General features: G+C 46.4%; 6 protein-coding genes and 1 long non-coding RNA gene across 8 annotated transcripts; 3 read left to right on the forward strand and 4 right to left on the reverse strand.

The window, feature by feature from the left end:
- Nucleotides 1-1,186: 1,186 nt before the first annotated feature.
- On the reverse strand, nt 1,187-3,211 carry LOC111079565 (transcription initiation factor TFIID subunit 5-like). The gene is made up of 3 exons (XM_041595516.1): nt 3,055-3,211; nt 1,527-2,993; nt 1,187-1,471 (listed from the first exon to the last, which is right to left on the reverse strand). Exons 1-3 carry the CDS (start codon nt 3,121-3,123, stop codon nt 1,187-1,189), a joined length of 1,821 nt encoding a protein of 606 aa, XP_041451450.1. The 5' UTR covers nt 3,124-3,211.
- A 373-nt stretch (nt 3,212-3,584) lies between these two features.
- Nucleotides 3,585-4,908, reverse strand: LOC111079564 (cysteine and histidine-rich protein 1 homolog). The gene is made up of 2 exons (XM_022374787.2): nt 3,673-4,908; nt 3,585-3,622 (listed from the first exon to the last, which is right to left on the reverse strand). Exon 1 carries the CDS (start codon nt 4,726-4,728, stop codon nt 3,721-3,723), a length of 1,008 nt encoding a protein of 335 aa, XP_022230479.1. The 5' UTR covers nt 4,729-4,908; the 3' UTR covers nt 3,585-3,622; nt 3,673-3,720.
- A 219-nt stretch (nt 4,909-5,127) lies between these two features.
- On the forward strand, nt 5,128-6,011 carry LOC111079580. Its single transcript, XM_022374810.2, has 3 exons — nt 5,128-5,272; nt 5,367-5,563; nt 5,639-6,011. Exons 1-3 carry the CDS (start codon nt 5,216-5,218, stop codon nt 5,808-5,810), a joined length of 426 nt encoding a protein of 141 aa, XP_022230502.1. The 5' UTR covers nt 5,128-5,215; the 3' UTR covers nt 5,811-6,011.
- A 3,141-nt stretch (nt 6,012-9,152) lies between these two features.
- Nucleotides 9,153-16,203, reverse strand: LOC111079582. 2 transcript variants are annotated; one of them, XR_005968344.1, is made up of 3 exons: nt 15,821-16,203; nt 10,088-10,150; nt 9,153-9,379 (listed from the first exon to the last, which is right to left on the reverse strand). It is a non-coding gene; the product is annotated as an uncharacterized LOC111079582 (long non-coding RNA). The 2 variants fall into 2 exon arrangements; XR_005968345.1 differs by lacking the exon at nt 15,821-16,203 and adding an exon at nt 11,753-11,973.
- LOC111079581 (syntaxin-4) lies at nt 12,467-16,085 on the forward strand. The gene is made up of 7 exons (XM_022374811.2): nt 12,467-13,040; nt 13,770-14,024; nt 14,867-14,960; nt 15,032-15,274; nt 15,349-15,422; nt 15,492-15,740; nt 15,854-16,085. The coding sequence occupies exons 1-7, from the start codon at nt 13,008-13,010 to the stop codon at nt 15,923-15,925; spliced, it is 1,020 nt and encodes a 339-aa protein (XP_022230503.1). The 5' UTR covers nt 12,467-13,007; the 3' UTR covers nt 15,926-16,085.
- A 489-nt stretch (nt 16,204-16,692) lies between the features above and the next one.
- LOC111079559 (protein cramped) lies at nt 16,693-20,569 on the forward strand. The gene is made up of 7 exons (XM_022374782.2): nt 16,693-16,801; nt 16,999-17,641; nt 17,739-17,942; nt 18,010-19,529; nt 19,616-19,976; nt 20,058-20,209; nt 20,286-20,569. Exons 2-7 carry the CDS (start codon nt 17,038-17,040, stop codon nt 20,385-20,387), a joined length of 2,943 nt encoding a protein of 980 aa, XP_022230474.2. The 5' UTR covers nt 16,693-16,801; nt 16,999-17,037; the 3' UTR covers nt 20,388-20,569.
- A 329-nt stretch (nt 20,570-20,898) lies between these two features.
- On the reverse strand, nt 20,899-23,060 carry LOC111079561 (zinc finger protein 771). The gene is made up of 2 exons (XM_022374784.2): nt 22,292-23,060; nt 20,899-22,221 (listed from the first exon to the last, which is right to left on the reverse strand). Exons 1-2 carry the CDS (start codon nt 22,940-22,942, stop codon nt 21,607-21,609), a joined length of 1,266 nt encoding a protein of 421 aa, XP_022230476.2. The 5' UTR covers nt 22,943-23,060; the 3' UTR covers nt 20,899-21,606.
- Between the last annotated feature and the right edge of the window lie 39 nt (nt 23,061-23,099).

Genomic DNA, 23,099 nt, shown 5'->3' on the forward strand with positions numbered 1-23,099 from the left:
CAAGTTTTAGACCTTTTCGGTAGCAATATTTGCACATCCCTCAGGAAACTCACGATGCAAATTGGGGGAAAAAATGTGTGGGATGTGTGGGAAGCAGTGTGCTACAAATACGATACGATATGATATGATATAGCTAGTCCAGCTGGTCGCAACGCCACACCCGTTCAAAGCTCATTGAGATTACGTCCCACAGTTCGTATACGCAATGTCGTTGGGCACGCAGCCGCAGCAGAACAACAAAACATGCAATTATTATTTAATTCTTCTATTTCTTAGCTATTCTGTGGCACTGCCAACGCACTGAGAAAATAAATAAAACTGCTGCAAGATTTGCTGACTTGGCAAGGAGAAGGGAGAGAGGAGCAAGGAGAAGGAGAAGGAGAAAGACAATGTGTCCGGGCACATTTTAATTGTTTCGATTGAAATATTACACATCTCCTTTTGGGTTGCAGCAGCTGCGCTGCGCTGCGCTCCTCTGCTCTCACATCTTCTATGGCGCCAGTATATGCACATATATATTATATGCTCGTACATACTCGCACATATGTGCCACCTCCAATGGAAAATCATAAATAAAATCCATTGACAATTGCCCCTAAACACAGAAACACACAGAATGCAATGTCTGCCAGGCAGAGACGGGAGACAGGAGACAGAGCAGCAGAAGTTCAGTAATTATTTCCGAAATGCAAATGGAAATTTGATTCGATTCATTTGGTTCATTTTCAAAGGGTCTTTTGCCAGTCAGGTGGGTGGGCTGTGAGGGGAGACGCCACACCACAGAACGATTCAATGCAACCGCGCAACATTTTGCCACTTTTACTCCACTCTACTCCGGTCCACTCCACTCTACCGTGGTGGAAATGGCACTTTGGGGCCACTCGCAGAACTCGGAGAACTCAGAGAGTGCGGCAAACATTAAGGAGAAATCAAATCAAATCAAATCAAATCATGGAAGGAAGCCGAACTTTGGCTTGGCCAGTGGACACCCGAAGCTCAAGAGATGAGTGGGAGAGGAGAGTCGAGTCGAGTCGAGTCGAGTCCGAGTGGCTGTTTATGTAGTTTATACGTGCAGACATTGGTGTACCCTGTACAGAATATGGATAATTATGTGCATAGACTAGAGATGGAGATGCTCTCCATCGATGACTCGCTCCAGCGACTTGCAGATGAGAGCCGAATGGGGTCAGGGCTCGCGCTCGATGCGCAATGCCTCCAGCATGGACTGCACCAGCAGTTTTCGCTCTGCATTCAAATGGATTTCCGCTTGGATATCTGCAATTTTCTTCACAAGGGCAGCAAGGGAAGCCTCCTGCTGCACTGCCTTGGCGCTGAGCTCCTTCACCTCCTGGCAGCTGGTCGTGCAGATGGCAACCAGGCCATTGCGACCATGGAAGCCGCCCTGGAGGAAAATTCCCATCTCAGTGCCCTTCAGGGAGCAGATCAGCGGTGCTGGGCCCTGGGCCACGGACTGCTTGAGGAGCAGCTGAAAGTCCCAGAGGCTGAGCTGGCAGCCGCGGCTCCACACAGCCAGGCAGATTGTTGCAGCAGGAGATCTCCATGGAGGCAATCATCGCCTTGTGCTGGCACAGGCAGCGGATCATTCGCTCGTCGGCTGTGTCCCACACAATGATGAGGTTGTCTCGGCCCCCAGAGACCAGGTAGCGTCCGCACACCGAGTACACCAGGGCAGTGACTGGGGCCTTGTGGCCGCGGAGGAGGCGCACTTGGGCGCGGTTGTCGTAGTCCCAGATCCTCACGGTGGCGTCTGCCGATCCAGTGGCCCAGTAGTTGCCATTCGGGTGGAACAGACACACCTCCAGTCGCGCCAAGTGGCCATAGAGACTGAGAAGGGGACTTCTGGAGTCCACTCCCCACACGCGCGCCACATTGTCGTCCGAGGAGGTGGCGAAGTGGCAGCCCCTCGGCCCGAACACCACACACCTGGCCGCGCGGTACTGATAGACGTTCTTGCAGAATCCGGAGCGTGTGCACCACAGCCGCATGGTGCAGTCCGCCGAGGAGGTGAGCAGGTGGCGGTCCCCGGGCGAAAAGGCGCAGGCCAGCACCGACTGCTGGTGGCCGCAAAACACATTCTCCCTCCGCAGGTTGTTCGCGTCTCGCCAGTCCTTGTTCACGGCCACCACGTGCACCATGCCGCAGCCAGTGCCAAAGGCCACGCTGCAATGGTCCTCCGAGAGCGTCGCGCAAGTCACCTCGTCGGCACTGTCCATGGGCGCGGCCATGTTAATGCAGACCCTGGGCAGCTGGCTGCGATCGAGCGGCCAGTCCGGCACAGCCCCTGCGGCGGCCCACGAGAAGGGCTCCGGCAAGGGACGCGCCGGGCGGACCCGCTCCGGCGACAGCTTCTCATCGGCGTAGATGCAGATGTCAAAGTGGGCGAGGAAGACCGCCAGCTGCCCGCCCGTCCAGAACTTCGCCTGGAGCGTCTTGAAGCGCTGGAAGGTGCTGCAGGCCATGAAGAACTGCACCTTGTCCGCCCCAGCCAGCAGCTCCACCGCCCTGCCCGGCACCTCCTCCGGCCTGCGGATCAGCACCAGCCTGGCCATGCGACTCCTGTACGAATCGTCCAAGTCGTGCCTGTGCCGCTCCACAAAGGCCTTGGCCCTCTGCCCCTTGCCGCTCCACACCATCTGCAGGTAGCCCATGGCCAGCGTGGGGTACAGCATCACGTACACCTCGTACTTGCGGAACTCAAAGATGTGCTCGGTCACACTCCCGATCGCCTCGACCATCCGCTCGTAGTCCGTCAGCACCTTGGCGCTCACCGCCTTGCACAGCTTCCTCTGCAGGCTCGCGCCGCGTGCCCCGCCCTCGTAGAAGTCCATGTAATCCTCGTACAACTCACTCCTCTCGCCGACCTTCTCCATCTTCAGCTCTGATATTTCACATTCGCCGCCCCCGCCATCGCCCACGGATTGGTCTTCCTTTTGGTTGTTTTCCTGTGTCGGCTTTGGCTTCGGCTTCTGCGTCTGCGCGGGGTTCAAGGCAATCCATCAGCAAGGGGACAGATTCTGCAGCTTTTCTACTCACGTTCTTTGGCCTGCGCTCCTTCTCCTTCTTCTGCTTCTTCGATTTCTTCCTATTGTGTGGATGGACCATTCTGATAAACGAATTTAGCACTTTAATTAGACAATTGCAAACGCCTGGGGGGGAATCCACACAACAACGCAAAGCCCACGCGGTTGCAATCGATTTCGATAGCCTGCCTATCGAAAGTCGAAAACAGCTGATTTGTCGCTTGTTTACATTGCGCATGGGCGCTGGGATCACAGAACACTCGCTGGCAGAGCCCTCCAGCGTGGATCTGGATCCAAACCGCAGCTCAAGCTCTGCTCTCCCTTCGCAGCTCACTCGCCAGAAGATCAATCGGGGGAGGATTGCGGTGTCGGTTGTCGGAATAGAGGAGTGATGGGAGGAAGGGAGGAAATAAAACAGATTTCAACTGAGAAGATTTTATATTTTCGTATTTTGTGCACCCCGTTGGATGGGGACGCAAACATCTTGCTGCAGTTGGATGCAGATTCCTCGCCAATTCATCGTCCGGCGCCGCACTCCGCACCGCAGCAAAGTCCTCGCATTGCCTAGTCGAAGGAGGAGACTGCACTTCATTATTCATCTGCACAACTCTCTGCACCCGTTTGTACTTACTCGTGGTGGGTGGGGGTTCCTGGACGGGGATCGGCGGGAAGTGGGGGGCTAGCAGCGGCAGAGGTTGAGGCGGACGTAGAGTCCGCGCTCGAGCAGCTTCTCGCACTGGAGCATGGTGTGGCAGTAGATGAGCGATGAGGGGCCCAGCGCGTTCTCGCTGGAGAACTGCCAGGGCTCGGAGCGGTTCGGGAAGAAGCTCACCTCGGAGTAGTCGCTGGCCTCCAGGCAGTAGGAGAAGAGCAAGGGCAGGGCGCCGGCAGGGCGCTCGGCTGACAGCTCGAGTCGCAGTCGGAAGTGGAGCAGTGCGAAGGGATTTTCGTTCTCACCGCCCGCAGCGAGAGGCTGCCACTTGAGGAGGAGCGACCAGTCCTGATCATGGGCACGGAACTGCACAACCGGCAAATAATCGTGCTGCAGAGTCTCTGCTGCTGCTTTTTCTTGTGGAAGGACGTGGATATGACGCGTGGTCGTGTTGGGGGACTCCAAGAGCTCTTCCATCTCCGTTTTCACCAGCAACGTTTCCTCGTACTCGGAGCACATCAACTTGGCCAGGGCCAGGTTGAGGTCATCGATCGTTGTGACCTGCTGGAGACTGGCCTGGGGCTGCACACCAATCCAGTTGCAGCCCAGGACCCGGAACTTGCAGAGCACCACGCGGCTTGGGCACTCCCGGGTGTGCGCGCGGAGGGCCGAGCGCGGCATCCGGCCACCGCACTGCCCACAGAGCACTCGCATCTCGGCCAGTGCCCGCTCCACGGCACTGTTCCTGTTGTGCTCGCCATCGATCCGCACACCGCACGTGGCACAGAGGGCCTGCATCTTGTCCAGCATGCGCACCTGGTAGCAGCAGAAGCACAGCAGATGTCCGTTGGCGCACTGGAAGACCTGGCCGTGGGGCAGCGTGTTGCAGGCACCGCAGCGAACCAAGTCGGTCGCCAGCTCCTGCAGGCTGGTGGACGAGTCCCGCAGCAGGATGCCGCGTGGAGTGACCATATTGTCGAGATCCCAGAACCGGTTCAGTACATCGTAGGCACACAACTGCAGCACGGAAAGCATTTGGCTTGTCTGCTTTGGGAGTGTTCTTCGAGAAGCTTCAAATATAAATGCCGCACCGCAGCCAATTGGTTTGTCTTATCGAAAGGGTTTGTCTTAACGAAACGAAAGGAAGTAAAGCGAGAGAACAGAAAAGAAGGAACAGACGTGACGTAGACGTGCTCTGGATCGGATTGTGCAACACTGGCATGCTGAGTGTTGTTTGTGTCTCGAAGTGAAATTGAAATTCAAATGCCACGAAAGTTGAGTTCCTTGATTAATTCTCAGCTATAATTAATGCTCATAATTATTATTATTATAATTATACGAAGAACAGAACTGAAATGGTTCAATATTTTCTGTGGTCGGCAGATGTGTGCACACTGGTTGGTCCTTAGCAACCCTGGGCACTATCATTATTATCGCCCTGACGTTCATATTTGCCACAAATCCACATTGCCGCTGCATTTCGTTGTCGAGTGAACAAACTTTTTGATTTCTGTGTGTAAAAATGGAACAGAAGCCACCAAATGATGGCCGAGCTTTCAAGCGGCCCAGCACTTCGAACGTAAGTGAACAAATTAATGGAATGGGTTGGGAAATGGGAAATGGGAAATTCATGTGCCATTTTGTTGGTGTTGTTGTGTTTTCATCCAAAATAGAACTCAATGCAGCAATGCGAAATGGAAAAACGCCGCAAGATAAAGCGCACAGCTGATGAGATATTCGGTGAAATACAGGATATCATTGATAACACGCCATCCTGCTCCAAAACGAATGTTGTGGCGATGATCGCGGAGCCGCTGATGTTGCGCTACGATGAGGAGCTGGCCGAGGCCCTAAGCGACGAGGCAAAATCGTAAGTGAATACATACATATGTACATACATATGTATGTGCATACATACATACATATATTATTATGTTTATTTTAGAAGCAGCAACGATAAGAACCCAGACAGCTGCCCATCTGCCGCTCGGCAGGACGTGTCCACTGACATGGACATCGACGAGGACAAGCCTGACCGGGATGCTGCACGCAACGGCCCCAAGTCTGACTTCACTGGCACTTGCATCGGTAAAAGCTTCCTCAACAGTCGTTTCTAACGGCAAATCAGGTGACGAAGCGACGCGACGCGACGCACACAAATACTTACAACAGAATGCCGCCATGGACAGGGAAATTTTGAAATTATTTCATGAAAAATAATGCTACCACATAATCACATCAATAAATACATTGGATGTAAGCTCTGTTTGTATATGTAACGATGCTACAATTAAATAGCCAAAAAAATACTCGCGAAAATTCAGCAATGAAAATTGCCAAGTCGCATTATTTATCGTATACGCATCATGAGTGGCGCACACTGAACAAAACCAACGACTAAGTGTGGCGTGTGGCGAGTGGCGAGTGGCGAGTGGCGGGTGGCGAGTGGTGGTGGGTGCGTGGGTGGATAGGTAGCTGCTGGAAATGGCGCTGCATTCATAATGGCGGCTCGTACTATAGTTGCTTCCGGTCTTCGCTGCTGCTGCTGCTGCCATTGCTGTCTCCTATGGCCATGTCGCAGCGGAAGACTGGCATTTATTGCAGGCGACAATACTTTGCTTTGCCCTCGCGGATCGGATCGGATCGACTGTTTTGTGTCGGTTCTCCCATGCAGCATCCAGCCTATCGCAATCTCTCTCTCTTCCTTTTTCTAGCTGCTTTCAGCTATCTCTTTTAGCTATTTCACTTTTATTTTAGGGGCTGGCTGATCCACAAAAGCAAAAGAAACCAAGGGAAACCTTTGCTATGCATCATTTTTAAATGAAACAATTAATATAATATAATGTAAGCAATAGGTATTCCATAGTTGGAACTGCATAGAGTATATCATTTCATTCGCAGTGTGTGCGTGTGTGTGTGTTTGTGTGTTGGCATCCTGTGTGCATCGCCTGCCTCGAGTCGTGTCGCGTCAAGTCGAATCGTGTCATTGTCAGCGGGGGGCGCAGGGCGTAACGATATGGAAGCAATATCACGCTGGGCCAAAGAAAGTGTTACTCCTATTTGTTTATAATAAAGTCCCACCAGGCACTACAAAGTAGAAGGCGACGATGGGGCGTACCGGTTGATGGACTGCGACAGGAACCGACACTTTCGCCCAAAGCCCAAAGATGCCAAGCAAAATGAACAATGGAAAGCAGCAAAACGATGAAATTTCCATATTATCCATACACACACACACACACACACATAGTAAAGGCGACTTGCAAATTGAGGCAGAAACCTGACAATGGGATGTGGAAGTGGAGAGATAAATCTGAAAAGAAGCAAAACAAAGAAAATAAAGAATAAAATTGTAGTTTAAACTTTAAAGTGAAGCAGCCAGCACATAAAAACTACCCAAGGATGGAGGAGGAATCTCAAAGGGTAATTCTTTATATTTATTTTATCTTTATATTTATTTTATCTTTATATTTATTTTATCTTTAAATTTAGTTTATCTTTATATTTATTTTATCTTTAAATTTAGTTTATCTTTATACTTATTTTATGTTTATATTTATTTTATGTTTATATTTATTTTATCTTTATATTTATTTTATGTTTATATTTATTTTATCTTTATACTTATTTTATCTTTATATTTATTTTATATATTTTAATGTTTTTTTTTCGAATTATTTATTGTTTATACGTCTTTAAAGGAGTTTCTAGGAATGTTGAAATCTTGTGCAGTTGCCAGAAAGTGTCACAAATCCAGCCTCGAACATGGGGTACTCGCTTTAATGTTATTTGTGCACCTGCCTTTATTGTCTGCTCCTCCTTCCTTCGGGCATGGGCTACCTGGCAACTGGTATGCCAGTCTCCCATTGTATTCCAGAGTAATGAGTTGTGGAAATCTCTCATATGTTAGAGTACTTCATCCCCATGCGCTCCTAAATTAAACAAAGAGAAACTGTATACCACTGCCATAATTGATGAATAAAAGCGCACAGAAAATAACAATGGTTAGCCGGCAGTAAAAGCTTTGGTGTATGTATTTCTGGTGAGTTTTTCTGGTCGCGAGCAACAAATTTAATTAAAAAAACACAAACTAAAAGCATAAACAAATGCGAATAATTCACATTATTGTGATGTCGGGAAAGTCCTTTCCTTTCCATACAATATTCTGGGCATTAAACTGCTGCCATTCCTGCACCACTTAGCCCCAACACGATAAACTCCCCAGCCACAGTAAACAAGAAACAAACAAAAAAAAACTAGACGCAAATTTGCATTAGCAAAAAAAAACCAAAACAAAAAGTTAAGACAAAAAGTAGAGAAAGGGAATTTGTTTCATATTATTATTTTATTTTATGTTATTTTATTTTATTTTAGTTTTGTTTTCGGTGTGACTTTTATGCAAATGGAAAATGGGAATTTTGAAATTTCGTGGCACAGTTTGGGCGCGAGCATCTAAATTGGTGTGGATCAATCTGCAACCCATACCAGGGCACCAGGGCACATACCCAGCAACATGCCTTAAAGGCTTTAAAAGCAATTTGTCTACACACGTTTTTTTTTTGTATTGTTGTTCCGAAAAAGAGTTCAATTTTGGAATATTTCTTGTATCTCATACGGAGAGAGGTGTACAAAGGAATTTTGGATTTGGTTGTAGGCAGAATATTTAATTATTATTTAGTTTTTATATTATACTAATATTACTTCCATTGAAGTGCCTTTTACACGCATGTCTTGGGAAGAGTTAAGACTCCAAGAAATACTAGTTATGGGAATTTGATATGGACATGATTTGTTCGTTAATAAAATCCAAACCAAAATACAACAAAAAATAAAAGGAAACTAAAAACAAAGTTCATTAAAACTAAGCAAAAACCTTAACCTAAATATATTTATATTCTTCTACTGAAAATCATTCTCCTTACTCCTTTAAAATTAGCAACAACAAAAAAAGAACCAGAAAAGGGTATATCCATAGTCTGGACTCCACTCCCCACTTGTGGGGAATTTGCCGTTTATATTTGTTCATTTTTTGGAAAACTTTTTTTTTTATTTATTTTTTGTTCGAGTTTTTGGCGCGTGCGAATTTAATCAAAAGTCAAAAAGCGCACACACGCTGCGTACTATAGTATCGGCGTGGGGGGGGCGGGCCTCTGAGCCAGGACATGCATCCTTCTTGTGTCCCACGCGCCTTTTCATCTCTTGGTAACTTTTTAGTTGTGCATATGGCCCGACCCACATGCTCGCACAAATAAAGGTCGATATCTATGCTTAAAACAATGGGAAAAACAAAACAAAACCTTTCATTTAAAAAATTAGCCACACTAATTCGAAATCTCGAATGCTTTTGCCGCCGTCACATATGGATATTTCCTGGGAAATCTTCATCTAAAATAACACTAATATAATAATATAAAATAGGTATTTAGTATTAGTTTTATTTGTTTATTTCCTACTCACACTCTGCTCGTTTCATTGTTGCCTCTGAATTATCAAATATCAAAAATAACGAGTATACGCAGTGGCTCACACACCGTCACCACCGATTCAAGTGTCATCCGTCGTGCGTATCCAGTGTGTCCAGAAGGTTTATCAGTCTCCAGTCTCCGCCAGCCTGCTAAAAGGCAATCCTAATTTCTTCAATCGCATTCTTACAGATCAAGTGCCTGGCTCTTATCGTTCTGGCAGGCTGAAATTCAAGAAAATTCTTAAATTATAAATAATTCACATACTATGGAAATATATGTATGTATACTCCTGATGGGCAGACCGACAAGCCAATAAAAAAAAACTAGTCTGAAATTTTGTAGCACCCATTGGATCTTATTTGAAAGCTTAGCTTCCATTCGTTCATCCATTATCCATTAGACTTCGCACGTACAATATATGTACATGTATATCAGGAATTATCTTTTGAATTCCCCTCTGCTCCCAGATGCTCTGGTCTGCCTTAAGCAACAAGATGCTGCATCGCTTTTGGCTCGCTGGAAACTGGTCAATAATTTCAGCATGTGGACATCTTCTTCTGTACATATGATGGAAAAATATACATATGTACATAGCTTCGCAATATATACATATATATGTACTATAAATAATATCAACAATATCTTCCTTATACAACGAACGAATAAATGAATTCTCCTCCTTCTCCCATGAAAACTCTCAAGAACTTGTATTCAGGCATTAATTGGAATTAACTTTGTTGTACATATGTATGTACTCTCCATTGAGTCACGAGTGCCATACGAGTTTCAATGTGCAAAAATGTCTTTATGTATGTTTGTATATTTGTTTGTTTGTGTTTGCATTTGTATGTCTCTGGCAATTTAATGACTTTCCGTCCAGTCCAGCGTTCAACGTGTGAATTCGAGCGATGAATCGAAGCTCAGCTTACCGGTGAGGTGTGCCTGCCTGCACTTCCCAGGTGGTTGACACTCAACCAGAGAGTCACATAATACTGCAATGAAAAAAAACCAAATTATTCATTTAAACGATAAACTAATAAGACAAACGAAATTTGAGCAACAAAAAAATTAAATTTGTTCTTTCTGATCTAAAATCTGATGGTATAGCTAAAGGATATAGCCGCTTGATACTGAATAAATGTATTCTAAGGTTGGAATATTAATTGCAATTCTCTGAATATCTTTCATAGATATAGATATAGATATAGTATAGATTCAACTAAAGCCCAAAGAAAATCTATTGATCTGCAAATCGAAATAAGCTTTATTTCGACCAGAAATTTACTAGAAATTCTAGAGTAAATTCATATGTAGTATTATCACGTACTATTTGAAACCCCCGCCACTATCCCGTTCCTTTATATTTATGTACATATGTACATATATATATATGCGAGAACGATTCAACCGATATTCTGTCTTTGTCTGCCCTGAGAAAAGAATTGCGAATTGAATGAGAAAATGGGAATTTGCAAATTGATGGTTGACGGTGTTGCTGCCAAGGGGGAGGGCAGCGCTTTTAAGCTTCGTTTTGCAACCGCAAGAACAACAACAAAACATGTAAGAGACCCGCGACCCTTTTAGCTAAAAAGCATTCGACCATTGGAATACCCAAAAAATATGATTCTGTAATAACTTATTTTTTATTTGAAAAAGATCTTTGGAGGCAAATGAGTTGGGTCCGTGCATGCCACAATTGGAAACCTGATTACCCCTTGGGGGCTATCGCCCTGAAGCATGACTCTATAAAAATTCCACTGCAATGAATGGCAAAGCAATGTTACTCATAAAAATAAATAAATTACAAATATATTAAATTTATGTACATTTGAAAAGCCTGAAGAAAGAACTTGCTGCCTCTTAATCTTTCAAACTTAAAATACGGCACTCATTGGAATTGAATTTTCGTACAGAATTCTCCCACATATTTCTGGAATATATTTTCAAAGTTAAATAAATAAAATAAAAATAATTAATAATAAAAAAAAGCTAGGAAGAGTATCCCGGGACATTTGCTGCTGTCTGTTTCTCTTGACAAAGAGATGTTCCACATGGATTTATTAAATCTTTATCACTTTGTTGCTGCATCGTACATACACATACATATGTACATATGTACATATATAAATCTAGCTCATGCTTAGCTTTAGCTCAATCTATAAATGTAGGCTGTGTTGCCTGTTATTCCCCGCATGCTTCCCCGCAAACTGCATGCGGGGTATTATGGCAACCTGGTCTCACCACAGGCACGAGCGCAAAAAGAGTAATACTCGTGGAAACCACACCAGCGAGAACGCTATTGTCCAGTGCCTCTCGAACATTAAAATACCCGCTACTCGGTGCGACAAAACAAAACTGCCACTCTGGGAGAGAGAGAGAGCGAGAATGTGCCAATGCCCCGCATGGAAAAAGGAATTAATTTTTGTAAATCGATAGTATTAACAATAAGTGAGATTAATGAGTGGTACAGAGTCGGAGAACCAGCTGGAATATTCTACAATATTTTGAATGTGATTCTGTGGTGACTTTTAAATGCAGTTGGACCGTTCCTGCTAGCTGGCATGCACTAACACGATTCCCATACATATGCATACCCTTTGTTGCTGCTGTACGAGCATACCGGGGGTATAAAGAGCTCAACTAATTAGCGCAAGTGACTTTTGGACGACGTCGTCGACGTTGTCGCTGCTGCTCTGCTGTGGCTGTGGCTGTTGCTGCTGTGGCTGCCTCCACTGGCCGCGTAGTCTCCGTTGTCGTCGTCTCCGCTGCCGTCAATTGAACCGCACCGTAACAAAAAAAGCAAAACGTTGCTTGTAAAAATATTTAGCATATACAAAGTAATAATAATAATAATACATAATAATAATAAAAAACAATTAACACATTTTTGTGGCACACATAAAGTGTGCAAAGTGCGGCCCCGACTCACGGATACCGGTTCAGAGATTCGCCTCAGCAGGCGGGTATTCCTCCGTTCCAGAGACAAAAGTAGATCGAGAGTGTAACTAAACATAGTACAAGTCTTTATCTTTATCTCTCACATACACACACAAACTCCCATGCCCGTGTGTGTGTGTGTGTGTCTTTAATCTTTTTGAATTGAAAGAAATCTGAACGCGACTTTCTGACTCTGGAATCCAGAGAGGTTGTTTTTTTTTTTATTCGTGTGTGCCGGCGTCAATTTTAGTTCGAAGACGAACGGCAAACGTGTGAGACATCAAAGCGATAACATTTTGTCCAATCCAATTTATTGGCAAACAAAAAAAAAGTGATAAAATAATATATCAAATAGTTATAAGTTATTTATATTTTTTTTGTTTGTTGTGCGGAAAAAGTGCAAAGGAAGCGATAGCTACATATTTACATATGTATCTACGTACATTGTATATAAGAAATGAAAGCGAGTGATTATAATGGAAGGCGGCCTCAGTAAATAAAATTGCAACAAAGAGACAATTGTCTCTGGCTCCCGCTCTGGCTCCGGCTCTGGCTCGCTTGCCGCTCTCTGTGAAGGGCATTCCACAAATATTTCGTTGGTTTTTTTTGATAAGCATTCAGCCGCCTGATAAGCTTCGATAACAGTTAAACGGCAAAGTTTCACGCGCACGGCTCTCTCCTTCTCTCTCTCTCTCTGTCCACAACTGCTCTTCCACGCTCTTTGGGCTCTCGCATACCTGCGGAACAGGCAGGAACAACACACAGTTCCCGAACAGCTGTGGCAGCGAGTGTCATTCAATGAGCAACATTCAATAAGCAACCACAACAACAAAGCGACTCAACAAAAAGTGCAACCAAAATACATATATTAATTATATTAAAAAGAAAAGCTAAACAACAACAAAAAAAACCATGGGCCGTGATCGACTACCGGAGCTTTTGCAGGTAATAACAGACGCTGTTGGCTGAAGTGTTGTATGAGGTAACAGCCAATTAGTTGTACGCACAGTGGGCCCCAGGAGCTATTTCGTATATATAAAATTAAAAAGTTACTCAATGTTCCCAGAACTATAATCATTTAGTTTGCATATTCGTAAAATTAAAAATTCAAAATCAAATTAAAAAAAAAAAGGTACATTAAACTGCAATGCAGCATACAAAGAATACCAAACGGCTACCAAAAACTTGCAGCATTCTCTCTGAGATGTAAAAAACACAAACACTTCTTATTGTCGGTTATTTTTCGCATTCCTTCCCACTGTGACCGATCGCTCTTCCTCCCTCAATTACTAATTCTCGCGCGCTCCCTCTCTCTCGCGCTGTTTTGTGCCTTGAGGAGCCCCCGATAGTGTGGGGAGGTTGGGGTGCTAAATATTTATCAGATTCCCCATAGATAACAGCGATAACCGCCTCCAACCCCCATACGGCAATATCACACTTGCCCGGCCTGGGTCCCGGTACCCTGTACCCCCGTACCGTACCCCCATTCACACTTTTGGCACTAAGTGGATTTCACTTTTGAAGTCATTTTTATTGTACTTTTACACGGCGCCAGGTTGGGCAAGCGAAGCAGTAAAGCCAATATACAAAAATGTTCTTATTCTCACAGCATTTTAAGTGCGTTTTTTAGAGATCACATTACAGTTATTCTTGTTCTCCCTTCTCTTTCGGTAGCGCTCGCTGAGCTCTCAATCGAGCTCCTCCTCCAACGGCTCACTCCTGCTCAACGTTTACAGTGGGACAACAGAGTACAACAATAGTAACAGCAACAGCGCAAACAGTTATATCATCAGTAGCACCAACAACAGCAACAACAGCAACAACAACAACAATACTATCAGCAGCGAGAGCAAGAATCGAGGGAACAAGGACCGAGGGAGCACGAAAATGTCGCAATATGGAGCCAATGTAGATGACATTCTTAATCCGGTAAGTGAAGAGCAACAAGCCAAGCCCTGCCCTCTCTCTCTCTCACTCTCTCGCCAGGCCACCCTTTCCACAAGAAATATAAATATTACCCCGTATAACTGTAACATCCTTTTCTCTCTTTGACACCCGTTATCTCTCTTTCCCTCCCCCCATCTCTTATTTCGTCCCTTTATTTTTTGGAAGCTTCTTTATTTGTATGAATCAGTTATGTATCACGCAATTGACGCGTAAACTCGTGATAAGCGTAAAAAAATATATGTACATTTTTTGCCCATACATTTACTATTTTTCTTTGAATACAACCAACAACCACACCCACTCACTTATCACCCATGAGGTTCCGGCGGTGTATTGCTCTCAATACCCCATGTAAACAAAGATTTTTGCACTTGGTAACCGACAAACGACAGAGAATTAAGAATTTGGCAAAAAGCTGAAAAAGAAATAGGAGAGGCAGCCCAAAAGTATGCCGGAATGCACAAGGTGTATTATGGTACAGGGTAAATCTGGCCATGACCATTCCCATGGTACGCCCTTAACTAAACGGCAACCTTTTGAGACAAAGCCAAAATTTACAAAAGATTCGCATAAAATGGAAGAAAGAAATCAAGGCCGTAGACATTCGAATTACTCGAGTTATTGCCTCTCCACTTTGTGAATTCTTTCACTGCTACATTGATTTTCATTCTATTTTCGTACCTATTTACCTAAACAGAGTATAAATAGTGTCCTCACTTATTTCATTCGTGCTCCTCTTCGTTCGTGCGTCCGAGCACTCACTCACGCAGTATCTATCGGCGAAATATTTATAATAAAAAAAAATACCCAACTTTTCTTTGTAGTACTCGCAGATCCGTTTGCAGCTCTCACAGATTGCTGCCAATCTGGAGGCCATGAACCGCATGACTCAAACCATTAATCTGCGCACATTTAACGGTAACTACGGGTTCAACTCAATTTGAGTCGAAATTGATTTGGTTGGCGCTGCCGTTGCCGTTGCCTTTCAGAAAACGAGATGGATGATCTGCACAATAAAAACTTGCGCCTTGGCAATCAGCTGATTAGCCGCTTCAGGGAATTCAAGACCAACCTGCCGCCTGAGAACGACTATAGCCTGGAGGCGAGAATGAAACGCACCCTTTTCTATGGCCTCTACCAGACATACATCAATCTGTGGCAGAAGAACGAGCTCTTTCTACAAAACTACGAGCTTAAGATTAAAAAGAACCTGCGCCTGCACTCAAAAATCAGTAAGTAAGAGCTGCCGACAGCCGATTTAGCTGTCTCTAATGTAAACGCTCGCTTACGTATGTATATATTTTAGTCAATTCGGAGGCCAGTGAGCAGGAAATCGAGCTGCTCATGGAGAACAAGACCACCAAACTTTTCGTGGACAATGTGAGTAGAGTGGAGTCCCCAACTGAAGCGACAACTTAATAGTATGGATGTATTTTTCGATTGATTAAGTTCCTGCAAGAAACGGAGAAGGAGAGGCAGACCCTTCGTGATCTCATGGATCGATTTAACGAGCTGCGCAAGCTGGAGAAGTCCATTGAGGATGTGCACGCCCTGTTTATGCGCATCCAAACGCTGGTGATGGAGCAGAGTGATACGATACAGCGCGTGGAGTTCCATGCCCAACAGGCAACGCTGTATGTGGACAAGGGTGCCGTGGAGCTCGATCAGGCCGAGAAGCATCAAAAAAAGGCGCGGAAGGTGAGGTGAACATGATTAAAATTGATTAATTGCTGGCCTGGCTGGTAAATAAATAACTAGTAAATAAAACCTGTACTCACCACGCCACTCTCGTTTCTTGTTGTTCGTTGCAGAAAAAGATAATGCTCATTACGATACTCGTTGCTGTGCTGCTAGTATTACTATTTGTTGGTATTTATTTGTAAGGCGACCACATAAAGAAAATATAATTTTTTTTCCATTACGTTTAAGATTTTAAACTAAGAAAATACAAACAAAAAAAATAAACAACACAAAAAACACAACATGGAGCACCGCGCTGAAATATCATAACGGGATCTGTGTGTGTATGTGTGTGAGTGCATACTTCTGTGGCGGGCTTCGACACTCGAACAGGGAAATGATTTTGTAATAGTTAAACGAGAAAAAACAAACAAATACATAATTGATTTACGTTCCCCGCGCGGTTGACGATGTCACTTATCGATAAATGGCGTCGGTAGCCGTACAGATAGAATGGGTTAAAATAGCCCTCGTTTTGGTCCCGACTCTCAGGAACATTTTGCACAAGAAAATAAACAAAAAAAACGCAAGGTATTTCATTTATTATTATAAGCAAACAAACCAAATCAAATAACTCCAATCAGAGGTAAAGCGGCTGCCCAAGACGCTGTGTTAACAGAACCTATCGATATCGAATGATCGCTGAATGTGTTTTTGGCACTACATTTCGCAAAGGCGAACGAATATGTAAACCACACAAAATTTGCACAACATTAGAACGCAAGTTACTTGTATTTTCAAAAGCAAACAATCAACAAACAAAAAATACTTGCCATTTGGAATTGCTTGCCAGTGTGTACTCGTCGCGCCGTCTTCCGAACAACAGAATTGTTATCGCGGCTAACAGAGCGCTGTTGATTAACATTACGGATGGTGCGCATTACAGCACATTTATAGCGCCCCAAGTGTACGGCTTTTGTTTTGGAACAGTGTGCTGTTAAGCGACATCAACATCCCTAGCGTCTATAACTTTTTTTTTTATTAAGTGAACCATCCGATTTTGCATGTCTGATATTTAGGTAAGTGGACCGACAACAACACCAGGCCACAGCCAAGACAACCGGCAATACATTGAGCTAATGGCAGTGGCCAGCAGGGCGGTGACGATAGCAAACATTCGCTTAATTCCCCTCTCGCCAAGCGCCATTTTTTCGCTTTTCATGCAAAATCCGACCAGATAGACAACGCAATATCCGTGTGGTTCGTCTAATTGCAGGCAAACGATTCCAGTGGTGGCCCATGTGAGTGGCATAAAATGGAAGAAATGTGTAAGAATGTGAAATCCGCCTCCCTTGGATCAGTAGCTGGTGCTGGAGGAGCAGCAATTGCAAATGTTGCTCCCGTTGTTGTCGCTCAAGAAACGGAGGTCTTCACTGTCCCCGCCCTTGTGCATCAGCACAATGGCAAGGGAGTGCACTTCAAGCTGGCGCCCCCCACAGTTGCAGCCACAGCCGAGCCCGTGGAGGAGCTGCTCGGCTCTGTCATCACACACAACTGTCCCGGGACGCGTGCCAGTGCACGGGTGATACAGAAAATGAAGCAAGACCAGACGCGCCCAATGACGCCGCCGCCACCCGAAAAGGAGCACAGCAAGAAGGAGGAGAAGCCCACCCAGAAGACACCATCCCAGATAAGGACAGTCAATGGCAGGACGTCGTGGACGAATGTCGAAAGGAATTGCTTCTTTGATGCGTTGAACGAGTTTGGCAAGGACTTTGAGGCGGTGGCCAACTGCATTAATGCGAAGCTAAAGCGCCGCAATGCCAACAGCGAATACAGCTTCAAGACGAAGGATCAAGTGCGCCAGCACTACTATCAAACCTATCACAAGATCTGCAAATATGTGCGCTACTCGGATGGTAAGTGAACCGCCTCAAACATCAATCCTTAGCCCCTGGTCTAACGCATGCATATTACTCTCTCTCTCCCTCTCTCTCTGTCTCTCTCTCTCTGTAGAGCTGAAGAAACTCGCCCAGGAGCTGTACACACTGATCAACTACGGCGAAATGCGTCGCAAGCTGCAGTTCCTCACCGAGAAGCATTTCATGAAGCTGAAGCCGCTCATCTACCAGGGCCAGATCACAATCCGCTGTAAGGGCAAGAACATACGCATCAAGACGCCCTCCTGCAAGGCGCTGCGTCGTCTCAATCAGCTCGATGGCAAGTCCAAACACATAACTGAATCTCTTGCCGCGCCCAGAAACTCATTGTTGGCTCTCTTCTTTAGACTCGCTGGATGACATACGCCTGCCCAGCAAGGTGGAGGTGCTGCTGAGTCCAGCTAACATGGAGACATTCGGGCGGGTCCAATCGTTGGCCCAGAATCCCAGGGGTCGCATCATTGTGCCGCTGCACAAGAAGCTCGTCAGTTTCATCAAGATATTTGAGTACAAATGGCGCAGTGCCAACCAGCGACTGAACGAACAGAAGTCTTCCCTGTATCCAAACATCTCTGCCACTGCCACTGCCACTGCCAGCAACACCACCACCACCGCCGCCACCAGCACATCCACACCCGCATCCAGCAACAACAACGAACCAGAGCAACCACAGACGCCAACAGCGCCAGCAGCACCAGTGGAGCCGTCACTGTGCTTCCAGCCCAAGCCGGGTGTGGCCATCCATCGGCCCCTGCTGAACATCACGGCCCACCTGAACAGCATCGACATCTGCCTGACCGCCTACGAGGAGCGCATGGGCGTCAAAGTGCGCAGCGAGACCCTGGGCAATAGTGCGGCGGTGGCGGTGGCCGCCAGTAAGCGACCACGCACCGAGAGTGGCTCTGAGAAGCGTTCACCGGAGGCCAAGAAGCCCAAGACCAGAGCCAGTCCAGTACTAGAAAAGTCCCTCGACGAGGCTGCACTGCCGCCATCCGAGAACAATCCAGTCAAGCTGGAAGCTGTCAATGTGAAGGTGGAAGTTGTGAAGGTGGAAGCTGTGAAGCTGGAGGTGTGCAGCGGCGATGAGCTGGTCGAGGACACGAAGGAGTTCCTTCCATCCGGCGAAGCGGCAATCATCAGCGCAGCTGTGGCACCAGCAGCACCGCCGCCAGCACCAACAGCAACACCAGCACCACCACCGCCGCCGCCGCCAGCTGCAGTGGCAGCTGCAGCTCCGGCCGTACCCGTGCCAGCACCAACAGCGCCCGCGGCAGCTGCTCGTTCCAAGCGCAAGGAGGCAAAAGAAGCGGCCGCAGCCGCTGCTGCCCGTAACTTTAAGCCGCTGCTGAGCGATAACACCATCAAACGGATGCGCAGAGGCTGGACCGTGTCGAGTGCGGCGGACATAACCATTGGGGATCTGTATGTGGTGCTGGGACAGGACTCCAAAGTAGAGCTGGAGTATTACTGGTGCGAGGCAGAGACAGTACAGTCCCACTCGCACTCCTCCACTGTGCCGGCGACCACACCGGCCACACCGGCCACACCAGCCACATCGGCCACATCGCTTCCATACAATACCAATGACTGTGATAGCGTGGAGCGCGTCAAGGCCGTGACCACATCGACGGTGAGCAATAAGCTGAAGCATCTGCTGCTGGTGGCCAATCTCAGTGAGCGTGTGCGCAAGCGTCAGTGCAACTGTGGCCATACCTGCGATCGCAAGCGGGACCTGATGAGCAAGGCCCAGCAATTGGCGGGGGCCAATGAAGCTGCCGCCGCCGGGGAGGGCACTTTTCGTACGCCCATGCTGCCGGTGCGACGTCCCATAGCCCATTTCATTGATCCAGTGCGTCAGCTATCGGCGGTGAGTGTTTTGCCGGCACCAGCAACCCCCCCAAGCCGCCAACCCCAGACCAAGCTTACACTTTACTTCTCCCTTTTTATACGCAGCTCACGCGACAGAAGATCAACCGGCAGGTTCTGGTGCATCGACGGCTCCTGCTGCCCGGCTCGGGGGCTGGCGTGCCCGGTCGTCCCTATGACCAGCTGAGTGTGCGTCAGCTGCACAACGGACTCTTTGAGCCGATTGAGCGTGCCGGTCTCACCACTGGCATCAGAGTCATCGCGGAGGATCAGCGCCATCAGCATCAGCACACTCACACTGTGCCAGAGTCCATGCAAGCCATGCAGGCCATGCAGGATGCCGGAGCCAGCCGTGGACCAGCGAGAGATATGCCAAATTTGGATATTGTTCCGCCATCATCAATGGCCGACGACACGCTGCCAGAGGCAGCTCAAGATGAGAGCACAAGTGAGTGGCTGGCTGGCACTTTTACTGGCACTGGCACTGTAGAGATTTTCATGACTTTAAATCCCGTATCTTCCTTGGCAGCACAAAACTTCTTTCGTGGCAGCGTGAGTCCGATGCATTTGCTGCGGGACTCCACCTCGAATGCACGCTGGCTGGAGGAGAACATCAATGACTTCTCGCTGACCTCGCTGCTTGGCCATTTGGATGAGATCGATGCCACCAGGGATATAATAGTGAGAATTAAATGAGCCGCAGCACTCAAACAAACCCTTTAATATTTACGAATTCTTGTATTTTAATTGTGCCCAGGACCCCTCATCGAGCATGTCCGTGATCAGCGAGAGCAGCGTGGACTTTCGTCACAAGTTCCAGGAGATTGCCGCACTGCTGCAGCAGCAGGAGAAGGATTAGCAGCGGCCGCAGGAGTACCGTACCCGAGTGTGCCTCCAACTCTTTTTCCATTTATCCATAAAACGTAACATTTTCTTTCTTGCTTTTACTTTTACTTTTTGTTTTTCTTTTTTTGTTTGTTTTTTAAATACTGATATTATTATTCCTGTGTTTCATATATATTTAATGAATTAACATTAGTGGTACATATTATTATTATAATTATTTTTTTTTTCTAATGCTATTTTTTGTGATGATATATCGTATATATATATAATGGATACATGTTTATTATTATTTATATGCGTACACGTAACAATATCTATTCTCATTTAATTTCTGCCAAGTATTACACGCAAGCACTCACATTGTTCTGTAACATTTCTATTTTATTTATTATAGTACATACATTAATCGTATTGTATCGAACGAACGAACGAACGAACGAACGACCGACAACAAGTTAATGAAGAATAACATTCACATTTTAATTAATCCAGCCCCAAAAATATATACATATATATATATATATACATATATATATATATTTGGCCCCTCCCTTCGTATTGAGATTCGCGCGCCATTCAGAGAAACATTCGAGAGTTGTACAAGTCCAGTCCCATAATTGCTTGCTCCCTTAGCGACCTCTCACTACCTCTACCCGCCCCTCTTGTTAAGGCTAGACATACAAATATATAAACATATATATTGGACACACAAAACAAAAACAAAACAAAATATAATGGAAAATGGATAACCAGATCGTTGGATCGTTGTTTGACCTTTGTAACTCTATACTTATGAAATTTGTTATACAAATGGGGAAATACCTAAAATAAAGAACAAAATCTAAACTAAAATACTCAACAAGACAGACCACCACCTCTGTGCTCTGTGCTCGGTGCTTTATACATGCATTGCATACTGGCATCTGGTATTTAGGATGCAAATCATATGTCATAATATGACGACAGCTCCTCCTCGTGCTTTTCTTATCCAAATAATTTATGTTATTGGCCACGATCAAGGAACTGAATGTTACAGATAAAGTTATAGCAATTAACACAGCTCTACCAAAGGAAAACGTTTGCATATATGTATATGAACTTGACACGAGACAATGATTGGGCCGTGGGCCTGGTTGAGTAGAACGTATGCCTCCGTTTACTACCGATTTTTGGGTGTCTGATCTGATCCAGGCCTAGAAACCTAATCATTATACCGTGTTACATTAGTTCTTTCAGTACTCCTCGTCGTACTCCGGAGAGGACGACTCCATGGCCGCTGTTTTCTTTGACTTCATGTGAACATTGAGGGATATCTGACGCTTGAAGGTTTTGCCACAATCGAGACACTTGAAGGGACGCTCGTTGGAATGGACCAGCATGTGGCGTGTCAGATCGGAGCTGTTGGCAAAGCTGCGCTTGTGACAGACCTGGCACTCGTGCGGCTTCTCCTGGCTGTGGCAGCGCTTGTGGGCAATGAGATTGCTCGAGTAGCGAAAGGAGCGCTGGCAGATGTCGCAGGTGTGCGGCTTCTCGCCGGTGTGCGTCAGCATGTGCTTCTTGTAGCCGGACTTCTGGGTCAGCCGCTTGCCGCATAGGGGGCACTGGTACGGCTTGTGCCCCTTGTGGCCGAGCATGTGGGTGCGCAGCGACGAGGCCTGCCGATAGATCTTACCGCATATGTTGCAGGTGTTGGGATTATTTGGATCGTGGGTCGTTATGTGCCCATCAAAGGCGTTGCGTGTCTTGAAGGACTCCCCGCAGATCCTGCACGCGAAGGGCTTGGCATCGCCATGCAGTTGCATGTGGTACTTGAACGAGTTGGATGTACTCAGCTGCTTGTTGCAGATCTACAGCCGCATACAAAATCAGTTAAATCGAAAACAAATCTTTTGTTGGGTTTTTTTTCCTGGCTCTCACCTGACACTGAAGCAGAGCGGAGTTTGGCTTTGGTCTTCTGGTTCGGGTTCGGGCTCTGACTGCTGGCTGTTGCTCCTGCTGCTGCTGCTCTTCCTCACTGGTGTCCTCCTGGTTCTGTTCCTGCTCCTCCTCTTCTTCCGATTCCTTCTCCAACTGCTGCTCTTCGACAATCTCGTATAGATCTTCTGGAATGTGGCTTGCCATGTGCATATCATCTTCGGGCACCTCCTCAATAATGTCGCAGCCCGCCAGCAGGTTGCTCTCCTCCTGTTCCTCCTCGGCTATTTCCAGCACATTATTCAGCTCTGCCGCGTGCTGTGCATCCAGTTTCACCTCACTGATTGGCAGACTGGCGGTGCACTTCTCGTGGCGCTCTCTTAGGAACTGATCTATGCCGCGAGCCTTCTGCTTGAACTCCATGACCTGCTCGAGATTCGTTGCACAGCCGCCGCATATGTGATCGGGCAGAAAGTCCTCCTCCTCGAGCACATCGACGCCCACGCAGTAGCTGAGTACCCGAGCCAGCGTTGTGATTTGGCCGCAAACCATGTTTGGCTTGAAGAGCGAGTAGCAGTTCGTGTAGGGGACATAGCAGACGCGACAGGTGCGCGCAATACACGTGTCGGATGTGGCCACATGCGAAGACGACATTTTTCAACTTTTTTCAACTTTTGTGCACAGGATTCCTCTCTATTTTCCTTCAAAAAAGGGACGAACCAACCAAAATGCAACAACGTCCCTAAAAACAGTCTAGTGATGCGCTTGCATGCTGTCAGCTGATTGCATGGACACATATATCGTAGCAGTC

This window comes from Drosophila obscura, unplaced genomic scaffold (genome assembly GCF_018151105.1).
Source record: "Drosophila obscura isolate BZ-5 IFL unplaced genomic scaffold, ASM1815110v1 contig_73, whole genome shotgun sequence".
NCBI lineage: Eukaryota > Metazoa > Arthropoda > Insecta > Diptera > Drosophilidae > Drosophila > Drosophila obscura.

Excerpts from the sequence above, each read along its gene's own strand:
- LOC111079565 (XM_041595516.1), bottom strand. The coding sequence starts at position 3,123 with ATGGTCCATCCACACAATAGGAAGAAATCGAAGAAGCAGAAGAAGGAG. Across the intron at positions 2,994-3,054 it reads AGGAGCGCAGGCCAAAGAAC|ACGCAGAAGCCGAAGCCAAA; the intron begins GTGAGTAGAAAA and ends AACCCCGCGCAG. Across the intron at positions 1,472-1,526 it reads GCAACAATCTGCCTGGCTGT|TCCGTGGCCCAGGGCCCAGC; the intron begins GTGGAGCCGCGG and ends CTCCTCAAGCAG.
- LOC111079564 (XM_022374787.2), bottom strand. The coding sequence starts at position 4,728 with ATGCTTTCCGTGCTGCAGTTGTGTGCCTACGATGTACTGAACCGGTTC.
- LOC111079580 (XM_022374810.2), top strand. The coding sequence starts at position 5,216 with ATGGAACAGAAGCCACCAAATGATGGCCGAGCTTTCAAGCGGCCCAGC. Across the intron at positions 5,273-5,366 it reads AGCGGCCCAGCACTTCGAAC|AACTCAATGCAGCAATGCGA; the intron begins GTAAGTGAACAA and ends CATCCAAAATAG. Across the intron at positions 5,564-5,638 it reads CTAAGCGACGAGGCAAAATC|AAGCAGCAACGATAAGAACC; the intron begins GTAAGTGAATAC and ends TGTTTATTTTAG.
- LOC111079581 (XM_022374811.2), top strand. The coding sequence starts at position 13,008 with ATGGGCCGTGATCGACTACCGGAGCTTTTGCAG. Across the intron at positions 14,961-15,031 it reads TAATCTGCGCACATTTAACG|AAAACGAGATGGATGATCTG; the intron begins GTAACTACGGGT and ends GTTGCCTTTCAG. Across the intron at positions 15,741-15,853 it reads ATCAAAAAAAGGCGCGGAAG|AAAAAGATAATGCTCATTAC; the intron begins GTGAGGTGAACA and ends TGTTCGTTGCAG.
- LOC111079559 (XM_022374782.2), top strand. The coding sequence starts at position 17,038 with ATGGAAGAAATGTGTAAGAATGTGAAATCCGCCTCCCTTGGATCAGTA. Across the intron at positions 19,530-19,615 it reads CAGTGCGTCAGCTATCGGCG|CTCACGCGACAGAAGATCAA; the intron begins GTGAGTGTTTTG and ends TTTTATACGCAG. Across the intron at positions 20,210-20,285 it reads ATGCCACCAGGGATATAATA|GACCCCTCATCGAGCATGTC; the intron begins GTGAGAATTAAA and ends AATTGTGCCCAG.
- LOC111079561 (XM_022374784.2), bottom strand. The coding sequence starts at position 22,942 with ATGTCGTCTTCGCATGTGGCCACATCCGACACGTGTATTGCGCGCACC. Across the intron at positions 22,222-22,291 it reads CCGCTCTGCTTCAGTGTCAG|ATCTGCAACAAGCAGCTGAG; the intron begins GTGAGAGCCAGG and ends ATGCGGCTGTAG.